This window comes from Canis lupus, chromosome 38 (genome assembly GCF_011100685.1).
Source record: "Canis lupus familiaris isolate Mischka breed German Shepherd chromosome 38, alternate assembly UU_Cfam_GSD_1.0, whole genome shotgun sequence".
In the NCBI taxonomy this organism is placed as follows: Eukaryota; Metazoa; Chordata; class Mammalia; order Carnivora; family Canidae; genus Canis; species Canis lupus.
In genome coordinates this window covers 1,054,793-1,073,963 of record NC_049259.1, presented here as the reverse complement: position 1 = coordinate 1,073,963, position 19,171 = coordinate 1,054,793, and the positions used below count along the sequence as shown (strand labels likewise).

At 40.3% G+C, this 19,171-nt stretch overlaps 2 protein-coding genes across 15 annotated transcripts in view; both read right to left on the bottom strand.

The window, feature by feature from the left end:
• The window catches only part of ZC3H11A (zinc finger CCCH-type containing 11A), a 45,452-nt gene extending 29,105 nt beyond the window's left edge, over positions 1–16,347 (bottom strand). The window contains exons 1-4 of one of the 14 annotated variants that reach the window (XM_038585957.1): positions 16,189–16,347; positions 15,622–15,669; positions 15,372–15,523; positions 8,855–10,342 (exon numbers count right to left, since the gene is read on the bottom strand). The gene's annotated coding sequence lies outside the window, so the exon portion shown is untranslated. The remainder of the gene's footprint in view (positions 1–8,854; positions 10,343–15,371; positions 15,524–15,621; positions 15,670–16,188) is intronic. The other 13 variants (XM_038585968.1, XM_038585962.1, XM_038585966.1 and 10 more) reach the window with 13 other exon arrangements.
• ZBED6 (zinc finger BED-type containing 6) lies at positions 10,349–15,365 on the bottom strand. The gene has a single exon (XM_038585955.1). The coding sequence runs from the start codon at positions 14,433–14,435 to the stop codon at positions 11,490–11,492; it is 2,946 nt and encodes a 981-aa protein (XP_038441883.1). The 5' UTR covers positions 14,436–15,365; the 3' UTR covers positions 10,349–11,489.
• Positions 16,348–19,171: the final 2,824 nt, after the last annotated feature.

The window sequence follows — 19,171 nt, the reverse complement described above, 5'->3', positions numbered from 1 at the left end:
ACTAAACACATACTAAATACCTTTAAAATTTGCAATACACTTTGACTCGCAATTCATTTCTAGAATTTATCTTGAAGGAAACATTCAACCAATACACACGGTAATAATACGTAAGAAAGTTCACTATCGCTTTGCTTCTAAATGAAAATACATCCAGACACCTAAATGTTCAAAAACTGTGGTTTTAAAAAATTATGGTACATCCATGTAATGAGATAATATGCAATATATTACAGATTTTAGTACTGGGAAATGGGATGCAGCTGAAAAAATATGTAAAAATAGAAAAGCTTTGAAATCGGGTCATGGTTAGAAGAATTTTGAAGCACTTGGCAGAGAAAGCCTAGAAGAAACTACTATTAGAAAATATGAATGTTAAAGGTCTTCTGGTGAGGCATTATTAAGAGAAAGACAAGACTGGGAGGAAATCTTTGCAAAACACATAACTCATAAAGGACTGGTATCCAAAATATACAAAGAACACTTAAAACTCAACAATAATAAACCAATTAAGAAATGGGCAAAAAAATCTAAATAGACACCTTATCAAAGATGACACACAGATGGTAAATAAACATATAAGATACTCAACATTGTGTCATTAAGGAATTGCAAATTCCTTTTAGAATGGCTAAAATCCAGAACACTGACACCACTAAATGCTAGTGAAGATGAAGCAACAGGAAGTTTGGAAGAACAAGACCAAAATGTTAGCAGTAGTTACCACCAGAGTGGATGGTAGGATTATAGGCGGCTATTATTTCGTTTTATGCTGAGAACATGAAATTCTCTAATACAATGCAACACAGACATAATAAAAAATTTGTCTGCCTGGGGCACCTGGGTGGCTCAGTGGATTAAGCTCTGCCTTCAGCTCTGGTCATGATCCCAGGGTCCTGGAATCAAGTCCCATGTCAGGCTCCCTGTTCAGGGAGGAGTCTGCTTCTCCCTCTGCCCATCTTCCTTGCTCATGCTCTCAAAATCTTAAAAAATAGTAATACATAAATATTTCAAGTTTGCCTTTACTGGCTTGCCCCATCACTGATACACTACAGAATAGGGTAAGGGTTGGACCTTTAATAGCACCTCACTGGTCCACTAGTAGGATTTCCCTGACTCTAAACACAAGGAATGCATTCTGTAATGGAGGATATATCAAAACTAAGTTAAGAAACTGCCTCAAGGGCAGCCCCAGTGGCGCAGCGGTTTGGCGCCGCCTGCAGCCTGGGGTGTGATCCTGGAGACCCGGGATCGAGTCCCGCGTCGGGCTCCCTGCATGGAGCCTGCTTCTCCCCCTGCCTGTGTCTCTGCCTCTCTCTCTCTGTGTCTATGAATAAATAAATAAAATCTTAAAAAAAAAAAAAAAAAAGAAACTGCCTCAAACACGATCAAGTCTCTAAGGGATACTCAAATAATGACATGCAAAAAGGAAAAGTATTAATCAGAAGATAATGAAAGGGACACCTGGGTGGCTCAGTGGTTGAGCATCTGCCTTCGGTTCAGGGCATGCCCCAGGTCTGGGGATAGAGTCCCACATCAGGCTCCCTGTGAGGAGCCTGCTTCTCCCTCTACCTATGTCTCTGCTTCTCTATCTCATGAATGAATGAATGAATGAATGAATGAATGAATGAATAAAAGCTTAAAAAAAAGAGGAGAATGAAAAAGTTTCACACAGAAAAATCTTTTAGAAACGAAAAAAAGGGCAGCCTGGTGGCTCAGCGGTTTTAAAAAAAAAAAAGGGGGGGGGGGGTTAGGGGTCAATTTCATTCCCGAAAACAACCTCCCAAAGAGCTAATATGAAACTGTTGCTGGTTTCAGGAACTCCCAACCTACTAATCCAACAATGGTACTACCCTATGAAATATAAAAAACGGCATGAGTTATATGTTAGGGTTTTCTTTATTGTTGTTGTTTTGCATTAAAAAAAGTAGGCTTTGCAAAATTCCCTGGGAGGTAACAAAATTCCCAAAGACACAGTTTTGCTTACATCTCAACAGAACAGTTACTTCATTGATCTGTTTTACACACTGAACTTTTTTTTTTTTTTAAGATTTTATTTATTTATTCATGAGAGAGAGAGAGAGAGAGAGAGGCAGAGACACAGGCAGAGGGAGAAGCAGGCTCCATGCAGGAAGCCCAATGTGAGACTCAATTCTGGACCTCTGGGATCACGCCCTGAGCTGAAGGTAGACACACTCAACTGCTGAGCCACCCAGGCGTCCCCACACTGAACTTTTGTATCTTTATCTAGGGGGAAAAAAAGAATGTAACTGCTGTTCAAGAAAATGGCCAAAAATACTTCTCCCTAGACATTAAAAAAAAAAAAAAAAAAAAAGGCAGTAATCACTACTACTACAAGTTTGCAAAGACTCAAAACCAAGATGAATACTGGTACATCTTTCTTTCCTTTCCTTTCTTTCTTTCCTTTCTTTTCTTCTTTCCTTTCTTTTCTTTCTTTTCTTTCTTTCTTCCTTCCTTTCTTTCTTTCTTTCTTTTTTTTTGTTTTTTTGTTTTTTAGATTTATTCATGAAGGCAGCCCGGGTGGCTCAGCGGTTTAGCACCGCCTTCAGCCCAGGGCATGATCCTGGAGACCCGGGATGGAGTCCCATGTCAGACTCCCTGCATGGAGCCTGCTTCTCCCTCTGCCTGTGTCTCTGCCTCTTTCTCTCTGTCTCTCATGAATAAATAAAATCTTAAAAAATAAAAACAAATCTTAAAAAAAAGATTTATTCATGAGACACACAAAGAGGCAGAAGCACAGGCAGCGGGAGAAGCAGACTCCTAGCAGGGAACCCGATGTGGGACTCGTTCCCGGACCCCAGGATCGCACCCTGAGCTGAATGCAGACCCTCAACCACTGAGCCAGCTAGGCGTCCCTAATTTATTTTTTTAATTTTAATTTTTAAAAGATTTTATTTATTCATGAGAGACACACAAAGAGACAGACACAGGCAGAGGGAGAAGCAGACTCCTTGCAGGGAGCCCGGTACGGGACTCGATCCCAGACCCCAGAATCATGACCTGAGCCAAAAGTAGACACTCAACCACTGAGCCAAGCAGGTGCCCCCCTAAATATTTTTTAAAAAAGGATTTTATTTGAGAGAGCATGCTCGCACCAGTCTACAAGTGGCAGGGGAGGGGCAGAGGGAGAAACATTCTGGCAGCCGAGCAGGGAGCCCAACACGGGCTCAATCCCAGGGCCCCAAGACCTGAGCCAAAGGCAGCCACTTAACTGAGTCACCCAGGTGCCCCCATTATTTCTTAAATTTTAAAAGGGGAAACAAAAGTAGTCAATGATGCTGAGGAAACCTGAATACTTTTCAACAGTGAAAGCAGGAAACCAAGATGAGTGACTGACCCTCTCCCATCCCATCCTTGAATTAATATACAAAAAAGGAGAAATTCTTTTAAAATTGTCAGGTTCTGGGATCTCTGGATGGCTCAGCGGTTAAGCATCTGCCTTTGGCCCAGGGCGTAGTCCTGGGGTCCCGGGATCAGGTCCCACATCAGGCTCCCTTCATGGAGCCTGCTTCTCTCTCTGCCTATGTCTCTGCCTCTCTGTCTCTCTCATGAATAAATAAATAAAATCTTTAAAAATAAATAAATAAAATGGTCATGTTCTCAGTTGAGCTTCATTTTTTTTTAAAGATTTATTCATTTATTTATTTATGAGAGATACACAGAGAGAAAAGCAGAGACAGAGGGAGAATAGGCTCCATGAAGGGAGCCCAACGTGGGACTCGATCTCAGGACCCCAGGATCATGCCCTGGGTTCGAAGGCAGGCGTTAACTGCTGAGCCACCCAGGCGTCCCTCTAAGTTGGGCTTTAAAGGATACAGGATGAGAGGTATGAAGAGGCATCTGGGTGGCTCAGCCGGTTAAATGTCTATATAGTTTTTTTTTTTTTAAGATTATTTATTTATTTATGCATGAGAAGCACAGAGAGGAGAGAGGCAGAGACACAGGCAGAGGGATAAACAGGCTCCATGCAGGGAGCCCGACGTGGGACTCGATCCCGGATCTCTAGGATCAGGCCCTGGGCCAAAGGCAGTGCTAAACCGCTGAGCCACCCAGGCTGCCCTAAATGTCTATATACTCTTGATTTCAGCTGAGGTCAGGATCTCAGGGATTTGAGATCAAGCCTGGTGTTGGGTACCAGGTTGGGTGTAAGCCTGCTTAAAGATCCTCTCTCTTCCTTTTCCTCTGTCCCTTTCCACCTCAAAAGGACATAGCTTGATATAAGTGAATATACTGCTATGAAAAAGAGCGGAAACAAAACAAAGTTCAAAAAATAGGAAAACTTGAATTTCTCACCTCTTCTCCCAAATTTTTTTTTAAGATTTTAAGATTTATTTGAGAGAGAGAAAGGGAAAGAACACCCTCACCCACATGTGTGCACAGGAGGGCAGAGGGAGAAGAGGGAGAGAAGCAGATGTCCTGCTGAGCAGTGAGTCCAATGTAGGGCTGGATCCTAGGACCTGGAGATCATGACCTGAGCTGAAATCATGAGTCAGTTGCTTACTACTGGGGATTTTTACCTCTAAGATACAGATGCAGTGAAAAGCCGAGACACCTGCACCCCCAATGTGTATAGTAGCAAAGTCCACAATAGCCAAACTGTGGAAGGAGCCTCAGTGTCTATCGAAAGATAAATGGATAAAGATGTGGTCTACATATACAATGGAATATTACTCAGCCATTAGAAATGATGAATACCCACTATTTGCTTTGATGTGGATAGAACTGGAGGGTATTATGCTGAGTAAAGTAAGTCAATCAGAGAAGGACAAACATTGTATTTCATTCATTTGGGGAATATAAAAAATAGTGAAAGGGATTTATTAAAGAGAAAAGGAGAGAAAACAAATGAGAAATATCAGAGAGGGTGACAGAACATGAGATTCCTAACTCTGGGAAATGAACAAGGGGTAGTGGAAGGGGAGGTGGGCAGGGGGATGGGGTGACTGGGTGATGGGCACTGAGGGGGGCACTTGATGGGATGAGCACTGGGTGTTATACTATGTGTTGGCAAATCGAACTCCAATTAAAAAAAAAAAAAAGTCAGTTGCTTAACTGAGCCACCCAAAAGAGATTTCAATACAATTTACAGATACCAGAATAAACTGATGAAAAACACAAAAACTGACTTGTAAGATATTGTCAGGATATTTCCCAGAATGCAGAAAGATGTCAATACAAGAGAAAAGGTACAGAACATGAAAATAATTCCAGGAAATTCAATTTCTATACAATGGAAAATCTAAAAGGAAGGAATGAAATTGGTAGAGATAATAATAAAATACAACAAATTTTACCTAAACCGACTAAACTTGAGTCTTTAAATTAAAGGAGGTTCATCAAATGCCAGGCAGAAAATTTCTTTAAAGATATCTTTACTGGGGCACTGGCTGGCTCCTTTGGTGGACTCAGTTGCAACTCTTGAGATGTGAGTTCAAGTCCCATGTTGGGTGTACAGATTGCTTAAAACAAAACAAAACAAAACAAAACGTGGACATCTCTACTATATCAGAGATATGCTGAAAATTTCAAATTCCAATGGGTAAAGATAGAATCACAGAGATTTCTAGGAAAAAGTAGACTGGTAACAAAGGAAAGAAAGTCGGACTTGATATCAGACTTATCATTTGAATCTCTAAATGCCAAAAGACAAAATGCTATGCACCAGAATTTAAAGGGAAGATTATGACCTTAGATTTTGCCTTTCAAACTACATTTCAGGGACGCCTGGGTAGCTCAGTGGTTGAATGTCAACCTCCAGCTCAGGGCATGGTCTGGGATCGAGTCCAGCATTGGTGCCTGTTTCTCCCTCTGCCTATGTCTCTACCTATCTGTGTCTCTCATGAATAAATCTTAAAAAAAAAAAAAAAAACAAAAAACTACATTTCAAGATTTCAGGACTTGGAAGAAGTTTTAGACATAAAGTCTCAACAAGTATACTATCTATGTACTCCATGTATTCTTGAAATACATTGAAGTATTCTAAGTTGAGAAAAAGAAATTCACTTTCACTATTTCACTGCTTTTTGAAAAAGTTTTAAAACTGCTTTGGAGATCTTATTTATGATACAGCTGATAAATCCAAAATAAAGTTAATTGAACCACAGTATACTAAAAAAACAAGATCACATGATCAAAAAACATTTATTCCAGGACCAAGTGGTTTAACATTAAAAAAAAAAAAAAAAAACCAAACTCATTACATTAATAAACGTAATGAGTAAAGAGGTGCAAAAAACAAAAACTCTGCTATCTTAAAATTTCAAAAGAGAAAACTTTTTTTTAAAAAAAAAGGATTTAAAATGGTATTTTTGAAGTTAAAATGGCTTTAAAATAGGTAAAAGGCAACATCTACTCCTGATAAAAACTTAGTAAATTATAAGGAACCTCTTTAGCATACATGCCCTCAATTATCAGAAACTATCAGCAGAAGCAATATAGTAAAACACTGGAGGTGACCCTCATTCCAGGCAAACAAAAACTGAGCACTTATTGTCTCCACCATCTGTGAACACTGTTGCAGAGTTTAGCACATGCTATTAGGAACGGTATTAAGAGGAGAAAGGAGGCAAAAAATTTAATACCTGCAGAGATTATATGCTTGCAAATCTAGAAATCAACTAAAACGTATTTAATAAGGGATTTTTAAAAATTGGTAAATTTCCTATGTGTTAGCTTGGTAACAAAGTCTCATTCATAATAAAGGCATAAAATATATAGGAAGAAAATGAAGAAGTATACAAAACCTACATTAAGTTAAAAACTGAAAAACTCTGAAGCTACTAAGGTACAAAAGACCTGGATAATGGAGACAGAATGGAATAGAGACTTAAAGCAGTTTATTTCTCCAAATAATATATACATCAAATGAAAACAGTTTATTATTGGAACCTGATGGACTGTAAAATCATCTAGCTAAGAACGGGATGCCTGGGTGGCTCAGCGGTTGGGTGCCTGCCTTTGGCTCACGGTGTGATCCCAGGAGCCAGGATCGAGTCCCACATCGGGCTCCCTGCAAGGAGCCTGCTTCTCCCTCTGCCTCTCTCTCACTCTCTCTCGGTCTCTTTCTCTCATGAACAAATAAATAAATCTTAAAAAGAATAGCTAAGAAAGAAAAATTCTAATAGACAGGATCTGTGAAATATACCATTTAAGTATAATATTCTCAAACAAATGAGTGTAAGATAACAGGATTTAAGCAAGTCCATGAATAAATGCAATTTGTGAAAAAAGCATTTGAAATTAACAACAGAAAAAACTGGCCTCCCATTTGGAAAAAAAAAAAACAAAAAACAAAAAAAAAAACCCTGTACCTCATACATAACGGTTCTAGGAGAATAAAAGCAAAGATGGCAAAGAAGCTTCAGCTCACTAACTAAAGTACTATACTAAGAAGATTCTGAATTCATAACTGAGCTCAGCAAAAAGCAGTTCGACAACTTTACTGACCATGCTTATGGGAAGGAAAGGCAATGTCATATAACTTCAATCCCTAGATTACGTTTGCTTTTTAATTTTTTATTTAAATTCCAGTTAGTTAACTAACAGTGTAATATTAAGTTTCAGGTATACGGTAGTGATTCAACACTTTCATACAACACAAGCGCACTCCTTAATCCCCATCACTCCACTTGCCTCCCCTTTTGTAACTATAATAAGCTTCTCTATGGTTAAGAGCCTGTTTCTTGGTTTGCTTCTCTCTCTCATTTTTCCCCTTTGTTCCTTTGTTCCTTAAATTCCACATGAATGAAATCATGTATCTTTCTCTGACTCATTTCACTTAGCATTTTATTCTCTAGCTCCACCCATGTCATTGCAATGGCAAGATTTCATTCTTTCTTATAGCTAATTGCATATATACCACGTCTTCTTTATCTATTCATCAACTGATGGACACCTGAGCTGTTTCCATAATTTGGCTATTGTAGATAATGCTGCAATGAACATCAGGGTACATGTATCTGTTTCAATTAGTATTTTTGTGTTCTTTGGGTAAATACCAGTAGTTGACTCCTGGATCAGAGGGTAGTTCTAGATCACATTTTTGATATAAAATACATAACCATCCAAATACTGGAAAAAAAGTGTTTTTTTTTTTTTTTTTTTTTAAATCAGCTCTGGTTGGAAAAAAAAAATTTCCTAGCATGATACTATGTTGAAAATCATGATAAAATTGATAGATTTGACTACATAAAATGAGAAACACAGCAGAAGATCAATCAGCAACATGACCAAAGATTAGTATTTTTACTAAAAATAATGTTAAGAACTTTTACAAATCAAAAGACATCATTAATTACTCAATAAACTAATACAACTTCTTTAGAGAACTGTAATAATCCTACAAGTTTACATCTTAGAATTGGTTCTAGGGAAATTGCTCACAAAGGGCTGTTATTGGATGTGGGCTATTTTTAAGGGCAAAAACTCAAATGTCTATTAATGAGAGAGATATTAAACTATAGTACTTCCATATAAAGTAATAATGCCTTGTCATTAAAAAAAAAACAGATAAGGCACAGCTATGTGCATGGATGTGGAACTATGTCATGATAAACTATGGATAACACTTCTTTAAGAGGAAATGGAATCATTACAGGGAGATTCTACCTTGGCACACTGTTTTTACCTTTTTCATAAAGTGCATGTACTATCAAAAAAAAGGGGAAGGGAAAGAAATGTTTCCATCCCCAAACCAAAAGCTTGTAAGTGATTACAAGAAAAAAATATCTTGACAATAGTTTTTTAATTTCTTACTGATCCAGGAAAATTATGCCTTAAATTATAAAAATATTCACTCTTTATATGAGGAAAAAAAAACCATTTCCACACTTACATTAGCTGGTTGCTCTCAACAGGAACCTCTGTGTCTTCACTGAGTTCCAATCTATTACGCCTGTAGGTCGAATCAACACTCAATCCATGAATTAATAATAATGGGGCAGAAAGAATTTTCCTCCTCACATTGCCAAGGAAACCTCTCAGCCACAATTCAAACACAGGACGTGTTTTTAAAACATCTCCCAACTACTGGGAGATTAAGTCCGTTCGAATAACCTTTGTCAGACTGGAGACAAGCTAGGCTTAGTTATCTCCTCAAAAACAAAAACAAAAATAAAAACAAAAAAGAGAGTTCATTTAAAGATGAACTTCAGAGTCAAAGGATATTGGAAAAAAAAAATCCATCTTCCATAGCCGAACAATATAATTTAAAAAGAAAGAAGAAGAAGAAAAAGAAAAAAGAAAAAGAACACCAAAATTCAATAAGATCCAATTTCTGGTCTTCAAGATTTCTTCACCTATTAAGAAAAAAACAGAAACCTTCCCCCATCTTTATTATCTGTATAATAAAAGCATACTTGTATGAAAAAATATAAAGTGTTTTATGTATATAATATACATATACATATATACTAACTGGCTTATACACACACACACACATATACACAAACGTGTAGAAATAAAACATTTGGGTAAGTTTTCCCTTTTAAAATATACTACAAAAGCCTTCAGATTTGGGCTCATTATGAAAATAGTGAACTTACTCTTATATCAAAGTATCATGATGTGTATCAACGTTACACTAAATTCTGCCCAGCCCACAGAATAAACATGAAGAGAAATCCTTACACATGAATCAATGTGTATAATACGGATGTATGTACATCATTATCATCTTTATCATCTTCAGGGAGTGTTTAACCAAAAAAGATAGAAACGTATAGTTATTGAGTAACTACAGAGTGGTGCAGCAAGCTGTAGAAGGCAGAGCAGCATTATAGCCATCCTGAACTGGCACTGTCAAAATACAGAAAGCTTCTATCTAAGGGAAGACTTTTCTTCTTTTATAGCAACACCAGTGTCACTGGTGTGACATTCAATATTGGCCTTGCAAAGGCTTGCTTATGCAGCCTGGTTTCATTTTTTTTTTTTTTTAAACAAGTGATGGCTACAACTAAAGACTTTATAACTATTCACTTACTCCAGTTAGTAAAAGGGTAAACTTTTGGAGTTGAAATTTCATTTCACAATGGTACATTTACCATTTAAGAATTAAAAACAAAAAACCCAAAAAACAAAAAACCAAAAACAAAAAAAACGATTTTGATACATAGAAATGAGTTCTAAATTTTGAAACCAGCCCCGTAACAAAGCAATTTTGATTCTCATGTAATAAATACTACATAATCTCTAGGCTAAATCTTGCCAAATACTATCCAAGACAAAACTAAAATCAAAACTTAAAAAAAAGTGGACACCTTTTACTCACACTTAATACTAGTCAATTTTCCAGGAAATTTTTGGGCAGGGAATATCCCCAAATCTAAAATGAAAAAAAGGAAAAATTGGGATCTTACATTAGTTATTCAGTCTGAAACCTGTAATAGACTTTTACTAAAAGTCATCATTTCCTGGCCTCCCACTCAACCACAGAGACATACTTTAGGAGTGGAAAGGGACTTTAAAGATCACTGAGATCAATTCTCTAATTTTACCAGCGAGGCAATGATTCCTAAGACCTGAAAATATTGACTGCTTATGTTTAGCTAAGATTAGAAGCCAAAAAACCAACTCATAGTTAAAAATACAGTATTATGGATCATTCAGCATGTATATGTAAAGATATTTAATTAAGATTAGAGAATTAGAGAAACATTCTTTGGGAAATAGACACTGTCAAAAGTATGCTCCTGGGGCTTTTATTCCACTTCCTAGTCAAGCTTTTTCAATTCTTGTAAACTTTTTATTATATCATTTGTTCATGAATTTATAAAAAGTACCCATACAATCTTTATTTTGGTTTTACACTATTTTCTGAAGGTTAAAAAAGGCAATTCAAACACTAAAAGTAATTTTTTCCTGATTTTTTTTTTTTTTTTACATAGATCCAATCCTAAATATAAAGGGTAACTCTATCACACTCAGTAAGTTGAAATGATAAAGCTGACCAGTATGAGGAGGCAATCAGAAATTACCAAATTTTGTGAGTTTTGTTTTTGCCAAGCTTTAAGTATGGATCAGGGTTTTTAAAGAAATAGAAAAATGGGAGAGAGGGGAAAAAATACCGCTTAGGATGCTTTTTTACCTCAATTTCATTGGTTTCAGAGCAATCAAACCTCCCACGATGGGAGAAATTTTTACTTAAAACCAATTATATGTTCAATCTACCAGCCAGAAATAGCCTAAAGCCTTTCAATGCTGCACTATATTTTTTAAGTTAAAAAATATTTTTTCTCTCTTAATTGATATAAACAAAATTTCAAGAGACAGCTACACTGAGTTACTATAAAATTTTTAATCTTCACTTTGTCAGCATTATTACCTCCGAGGAATTTTCAGCACGTTTTCACGTTTTGTGTTTTCAGGTTTCCCCAGATTTGTGTATGAGTAATTAGTATAACCATATACAACTATAGCAATTAGAATACAGTAACATAGCAACAAGTTGCCCATTTCAAATGAAAAAGAAATTACTGTAATATTTCTTTTTCGTTGCTTTGAATAACTTCATTCCCAGGATCCCAGCTCAGAACCAACGTAGAATAATCATAGTTAACATTTTTCAAGTTCATTTTCAAAAACATCAGCTGTTCTATGTTGTCAAAGTCCAGGCTCATAATCTGTTTTGGATGAAACTGGCTATTTGCAGTAAAGATACATTCAGACTGCCAACTACACATGGGGCAGCTTAGATATTGAATGGCAACTTGGGTCAAAGCTGGCCATATGCTCACCTTCCTCTGCCAGTAAATCAAAGGGTCACCACCTCCTGAGATCTCTGAATACTTCTCTTTGAAGTATTCATCCACTACTGCTATGGCAGAAGGAAACATGAAGCTTTTGCTTCCAACGGCAACATTATCTGCAGCTGAACTATCAAAAGACCCTGAACTGGAGGCGCCTTCTCTTATAGATGAGGTAAATGAATCAGCTCCTACGATGGCTGAGGGACCAGCAGCATCTGAGGTTGCAATATGGCAGACCTCTGAAGATTCCATATAATTGCAAACTTCTTCTGCAAGGATCTGCTTATAAGTTTCTAAATCGGCACCTTGAGGGAAAAAGTCTTCCAAACTGTTTTTAAAACAAGGATCTAACAAAGCAGCTAAGACACAGGGCTTGGATTTGAGCATGGCACTCAATAGGGTATCAGTTTCAAGTTTCAGAGATAAACTGTCCACCAGATTGAGTGCTTGAGTAATACCTCTTATTTGAAAATCTTCTCTGAGTTTCTGCAGAGAAAGGAGCAGATGATGGATTAGGGGTAGCACCTGATTCAATCCTGTGGTCTTGACACTCACTTTCTGGGTGGCCTCCTCGAATGGTTTAAGAATATCACAAACGTAAGTCATAAGAGTCCACTGAAGGGAGGTGAGCACAACTCCACTCGCTCTACCAAGACTATGGTGAACTGAGTAGCAATGCTCTAAGAGCCATTTTAACATATAAAAGGTAGAAATCCAATGGCCAGTTTCATCCTGCTTCAAATTCTTCCATGGAAGTTGATGATCATTTTGGAACTCTTGCAGAATCTGACGGGCCTTAACCGAATGACTGAAATGATGACAGGTTTTCCTAGCAGCTACTAACATATTCTCAATGCTTTTGTGCTCACAAAAAAAGTCCTGAATGACTATATTTAAACAATGCAGGAAGCATGGCACATGGGTAAAGCCTCCATCTTTGATTGCATGTACCACGTTAGAGGAATTATCGGAAACAATGAAGCTAGGAATGAGGAAATTAGGAGAAAGCCACAGACCAATCTGGTCATTTAATTCTTGTAAAATGTTGGTTATCAAACAGTCTTTGGCCAACCCTGTTACACACAGTACTGCCCACTTTCTAAAATTGGGGATCCTGCCATTACTGGAAGAAGGTGCAGTTTCCAAAGAAACCCAGTGCACAGTCACAATGAAATAGTCAGTGGATGGGTCATGGGTCCAAATGTCCACGGTCAGGTGGATCTTTTGGCTTTGAACATTCTCCAAAGTTAGGAAAATTTTTTCCCTGACCCAATCGTATAATTGAGGAACAGCCTTCGTGAAAAAGTAAGTCTCAGATGGTAATCTATAGTCAGGGGCCACAATCTGCATGAACCTCTGAAAGGCTGGAGTTGAGAAGTAGTTGTAAGGATGCATATCCTCCACAATCATTTGAATAATTGCCTGACTTATTTGACTTGAGACTGAATTTTCAGAGTATGTTGTTTCTCCCTCCTGTGCATGTGTCAGAGTGTCTTGTTCTGCAACAGGAATAGGACTCTCAGATCTTCTACTATTTTCGACCTCTAACACAGGAGGCTCATCTGAATCAGAGTCACTAAGGTCCTCAGCTGTTAAATCATGGCTGCCTGTAGACTTCTCTCCATGCAGAGGATCACTTAAGAGATCATTTCTCTCAGTCTCAGCCTCATCTAATCCATTTCCAACCGCACCACTGTCTTTGTTGGCAACAGCCCAATGGATGGGATGTGTGGCCTGCAGGTGTCGTTGAAGTGTTGAAGTTCCTAAGTGAGAACCTGGCCTACCCCGGCTCACACTTCTTTTACATATGTTACACACAGCTCTTGAGATGTGCTGAGGATCAGTATAAAAAAAATTCCAAACTGCAGATGTCTTGGCTCTTGTTCCAGGGATTAAGGCATGCTTGACAATGTTACTTTTGATGAGAAATCTCCCTCTTTCTGCCCTCAGGGCATCAGATACCGATTTATCGCGCTTCTTACCCATTCTGTTTTCATCTAATGGATCAGTAGACATATATTCAAAGCTTCCATTGCTTCCAGCAGAAGAGGGAGATAAAGGCACATCCAAAGTAAAATCCTCCTCCCCACTAGTGACTCCAAATTTGTTGGCCCTGGTCCAGTGAGGTGAATGCCTCGCCTGCAAATGTCGTTGTAGAGTAGATGTTCCCAGATGGCTGCCTGGTTTACCCCTGCTAACGCTTTTTTCACAGAGGTTGCAAATAGCCCGCCAGGTATACTGGGGGTCAACATGAAAGAAGTGCCATACAATGGAGGTCTTGGCTCTGGTACTAGGGAGATAGATCTGTTTTTCTATATTGCTCTCAAAGAGACCTTCTTCATCCTGCTCATGGGCACTGGAAGCCAATAAAGCAGGGGCATCTGCAACAGGCCTCCCAGATCCCAAATCCTTACTAAACTTTTTTGCAAGGATCAGTTTTTTTCTTCGCCTTTTCCCTTTAATCCGTAAACCCTTCTTTCTTTTCTTTTTAGCAGGCAACTTTGCCTCTTTATCCATTCCTTCTGCCACCATCTTTCCCTCTACCACATCTTCTTCATCTGTATTAGCATCAATAGGAACACATCCCAGAATACCAGCATCACTAAAAGTGTTGCATCGTCTACCAGGAGAGAGTGAGGAAACTGGTACACTTAAGGTACATACACTCATTCTCTTTGTCTCCAAAATCCGTACCAGAATCTGTTAGTGGGTTTATTACTCAAGCAGGAATATAGCTGTTCCTCTCTAATTGCATTACCTTGTCTCCAATTTCTGTGGGGAATCAAATTCCCTTTGGAACAATGACTTCCAAGCCAGGTTATTTTTGGAGGAAAAGTGACAGCAAGGGAGAACATTCCCGAACTCTTTTCTTAGAGGGCTTTATGATCCCTTCCAATGTCTGAGTTCCGAATCAGATTTCAAATAGTCCAATCTCTTCATGTTAACAGAATAAAAGAACTTGAGGCCCACTTTCCCAAAGTCATAGAGTTAGAAGCAGCTAGAAGCCAGGTCTTCCAAATCCCAGGCCCATGTTCTTTCCGCTTCATCAAGAACTGCATCTCCTTGAAATGCCTTCATCTTTTATAATATGTATTTTTGTAATGCGTCATGGTAGCAACATCAATTTCCCTTAATTCTGAAATCATTTTCAGGAAATTTCACTTAAACAAAAACATAGTGCATCATTCAACATTCGTCATTTAGGACTGTGATTTGACAACACACCCCAAAAAGTCAATTCTGGGAATATAAAGCAGACTCCACATACTGGTCATTAACAGCAAATGCGAGTTGAGCCCTTTCAGCTCTAAATAAAAATAACACAATTTAAAAAAATGTGGATGGCTTAAAAAAAAAAAAAAAGTGTTTGAAGAATAAAAATTTAAAAGGTCACAAGCTGCATTTTCAATTTACTGTTTGTATCAAGAGTTAATCCAAATTTAGCTTTCGGGTATTTTTAGACTGGAAAAGCTTTACTGCCTATAAACGAGTTACTCGTAAGCTGAATTCGTATATGAACAGCGAACACTGAGACTTGAGCTCTGAATCACTTCCATTCCTTTCCGGTTGATCCCTCCCCTTCTCCCAATACCTACATACATTTACCCTAAAAAGCATCGCTATCACTAGTTCCACAGCCTCCTCCTCAAGGTCCAGAACCAAGGCCTGCAAGATGCCGACCACATGGGCCTTCCCCATAGGAATCCGCACCGACTACGGGAGTTTAGGGGGCGGTCTTCAATACGGCCTCATCAATCCTACAAGGAGAACCGAAGTGTCCCTGTTGTTCTTGGCTCCGCTGCGGAGGGCCGGGGCGGGAGTTAACTGAGGCGGGGAGGGAGGGGGTGGAGGATACCGGATTAAGGTCGGTGCAGTGTGAGGGAGTCTCCCAAGTAGTGGGACCCTGGAGAGGAACGAGACGAGGTGAATTCAGCTCCGGGCACTCAGTCTGACTTAGGCGGTGGGGGTCCTGCTCAACTAGGGAAACTGGTCGCGAAGAAAGCGACCCGGGGTCAGTTCTCCCTCGGGGGCGGGCGGCGGGCGGGCTTGCAGGGGCTGCTCCGGCTCCGACGGTTTCGCGCACACCGGAAGTGGGGGGGGGAGGGGAGGGGAGGGAGGTGGTCGGGGAAGGAGCAGGCGCCGTGGGGGTGGGGCGCGGGGTGGGGGTGGGGGTGGACGGAGCTGGGAGCGGGAGCCCGGGGCTCCCAGCTCGCCCAGGCGAGGGCGGCGGCGGCGCGGGAGGTGGGGGAGGGGAGGGGAGGGGGAGGGGAGGGGATCGCTACGGCGGGGCCCAAGGACCCGCTCTGACTTCCCGGACTAGGCCGCAACCCAGGGGCGAGGGGAGGCCGCGGCCACTCCCCTCGCCCTCTCCCCCACCTCCCCTGCCCCGAGCCACCGGGAATCAAAAAACGGGTCTAGTTACCAGAGAACAGAAACTTTACCGAACCGCCGACACCGCCCCGGCTCCCGCTTGCTGCCACGTCTTTCTTCTCTCTTAGCCGCTGCCGCCCGCCGTCCTCACAGCAGCAACACCAGCACAAACGCAAAACTGCCAGCGTCAAAGATGGCGCCTGGCTACAGGCTCCGCTCTAAGACCCGGCCAGTACAAGTGCCAGCACGACGCAAAGCGAGAGGATTCTGGGAGTTGTAGTTTTCCCTACGAGGCGAGGCTTAAGATGGCTCCCCGGGGTCACGGGGTCACGCGTGAGGGGAGGCGCTGGGACGCGGGAGGGGGGTGTCTTCGTTTGCGAGGAACGCGCTCTTAGAGACACGGGTCTCTTGGAACCATCATTGGCCAAAAATCGTTTTTAAAGTTTCTCAGTCAAAAAAAATAAATAAATAAATAAAGTTTTTCAGTCAAGTGAAGTACTGAGCGATAGAGCCGCGGGGACGGCTGTCTACCGGACAGTAGGCCCTCGTGTGTTTCCTACCAGAGAATTTGGTCCATGAATGAATTGCCCGAACCGTGTATGATTTCCATTTAGAAATGAGCTACTTGCCCCTCTTTTGATTGGAGGAGGGGAGATCGGGCCTGGGGAAGACAAGTTTTTGTCTTGGAAAAAATAATTCATGCCCCTTACCATGCTCATGAGGGTTGGAGCAGGAAAAGGGAAAACCAGGGGTCACCCCGGCCACTTCCTTATTGACATTATCCTGCACTTTACAATTTCAATGTATTCACTTTTTCCTCTGATTATACAAGTAATACGTATAAGTGGTCTAAGTTTTTTAGATTGATAGTAAAGCGGGTGGGCCTCCAGGCACCTTTTATTCCCTCCCAGGCTCGTTCTGCCAACTACCAGCTTGGTGTGGGGGCCTCAGCCCGTGCGGGTCGGAGCAGGTCCTGAGACTTGGGCTCTTCTGTCTCACTTTGGAAAAGTGAGGAGGCACAACATTAGAATCCTAGCCACAATCCCCACCTTACATGACAATGCTCCGCGATTGCCACGTCAACCAGGCCCAACAGGCAGGTTCCTGGTGACCTGTCTCCCTCTGCACCACGATGTCTAGGGTTTTTCAGTGTAGCAGAAAAAGCCAGCCAAACGGTTGAAGGGTTCTTCAGCCCAGGGCTTTACAAGCTGCAGCTCTATTCTGATTGGTATACTGCATGTAGTTATATCATATTTCATCCAATCGAAGGTAATGAGAAGCATCTTATTTTATTAGAACTGAAACAAAAACCCTCCACCAATTAAACTCTGACACACCATGGATCGGAGATGTTAGACGTTGAAAGAGTATATGTTTTAGGATGGATGAAATACAGTATTTTAAAGATAGGAACAAGCTAAAGTTATCCATACCATTCCTATTGCTTTGCGGTTGGCTTCCTGCCCCACCCCCCCGCCCCCCACTGTACAATATTTCCTGAATATCTTCCAATGGTCATCAGTGCTTAGAGGCCTACTTTATTCTTTTTAACAGTTCCCATCCCACTGTAAGGCTGTTTTGCAGTAAGTTTCAGCAGGGTATGAATGATGTGAGGCAGAGGTCACTGAAGCCTATCTTGAATGCTTGCTACTAAACCAAGGATTAGTGATAACTGAATCTTCCACTTACAATTTTATATGTGTGATGATTGAATTTTCCACAGGACTAGCTTCTGGCTCCATACATTTTAAACCTTGCCTCTCCTCCATAATCTACATGCCACTTACATCAAGATATGACCTCTGGCACTACGACTTTGAGTCATAATGCCAGATGAGTCCACACAGTGGGTAATAGGGGTATTCTTGAAAGCCATTTCTATACCTACATGTTTTCAACCCAGTGTCCATCATCAATATCCATTATCCCTCCTCTTTTTCTTCCCACCGTTGGGTCTCAGCTCTCTGACATGAGTGAGATAAGAGGGACCAACAGAGGCTTCTAGCAAGAAGCCTTAAGCAGAAATCACAAACACCTGCTAACTACAATGGCTACATTCAATATCTTGCTGTAGCTGCAAGAGCAGAAGTGGTATCACTGAAGTCAATCTTTCTGGGACCACCTTCACCTCTTGACTCCCAATGCTTTCTTAGGTGGTTTTATTTTTTCATATAGAATTTTTTTTCTGGATACTTAATTTTGGTATGAGGTAATTGGTTTTATTGGGAGATGGTTACTTAAGACTGACTAGTTTTCATCTTCATCATCCTCATTTACCTTACACTGACTATACTCCTATGTTTAGGCTGTGCCAGGCTTTGGGGGGATCCCAAATGGGCCTATAGGTGTGAAACTTCCCATGTGGAAGTTTACTGGAAGACATGAGAAATGCAAAGATAAATAACTGCCAGGTAGTGCCCACCAAGTGTCCAGCCAATGGTTTAGACTTGGGGTTACAAGGTCAAATACTTACATGAGCCAGGCACATGTATATATGAATACAGTGAATAGGCTGCAGGGATAAAACTTAGAATGTGTGCCCTAGCAAAAGGGCCAGCTGTTACCACTGAACTCCAGCCCATTTTTGCCAGGAGAGGATGCAGACTTACTGTCACTACATCTTCTGATTTTTATTTATTTTTTATTTATTTATTTTTTTTACATCTTCTGATTTCTAAAGAGAAACTGGAAATTCAGAGTTTTATGTGAAAATTTCTGATTCATAAATTTGGAAGCTAATTCAAATAAAACAATAACAACAAAAATCACTTTGTGGCCTGGTCTACAACCTCTACATTAGTTCTAAAAGGGTTAGAAAGGAGGAGGTGGCTACTGAAAAGTGCAATGTTTCAGGTAATGCTTTCTGGAGGGAGTAAGACTTGAGTGGCCTGAAAGTAGGCCAGAAGTGAGAGGTAAGTGAAGACAAGGAAAGAAGCTATATAAAGAGCCCCTCTGAAGGGGTGAAGGAGAGAAATTCATCTGGACGAGTCCCCAGGTTAGAGAAAGAGAGGACGTTGTTAATACTAGATTAGAGC

Bases quoted from the DNA above. Each gene is read 5' to 3' on its own strand.
- ZBED6 (XM_038585955.1), bottom strand. From the start codon at position 14,435: ATGAGTGTATGTACCTTAAGTGTACCAGTTTCCTCACTCTCTCCTGGT.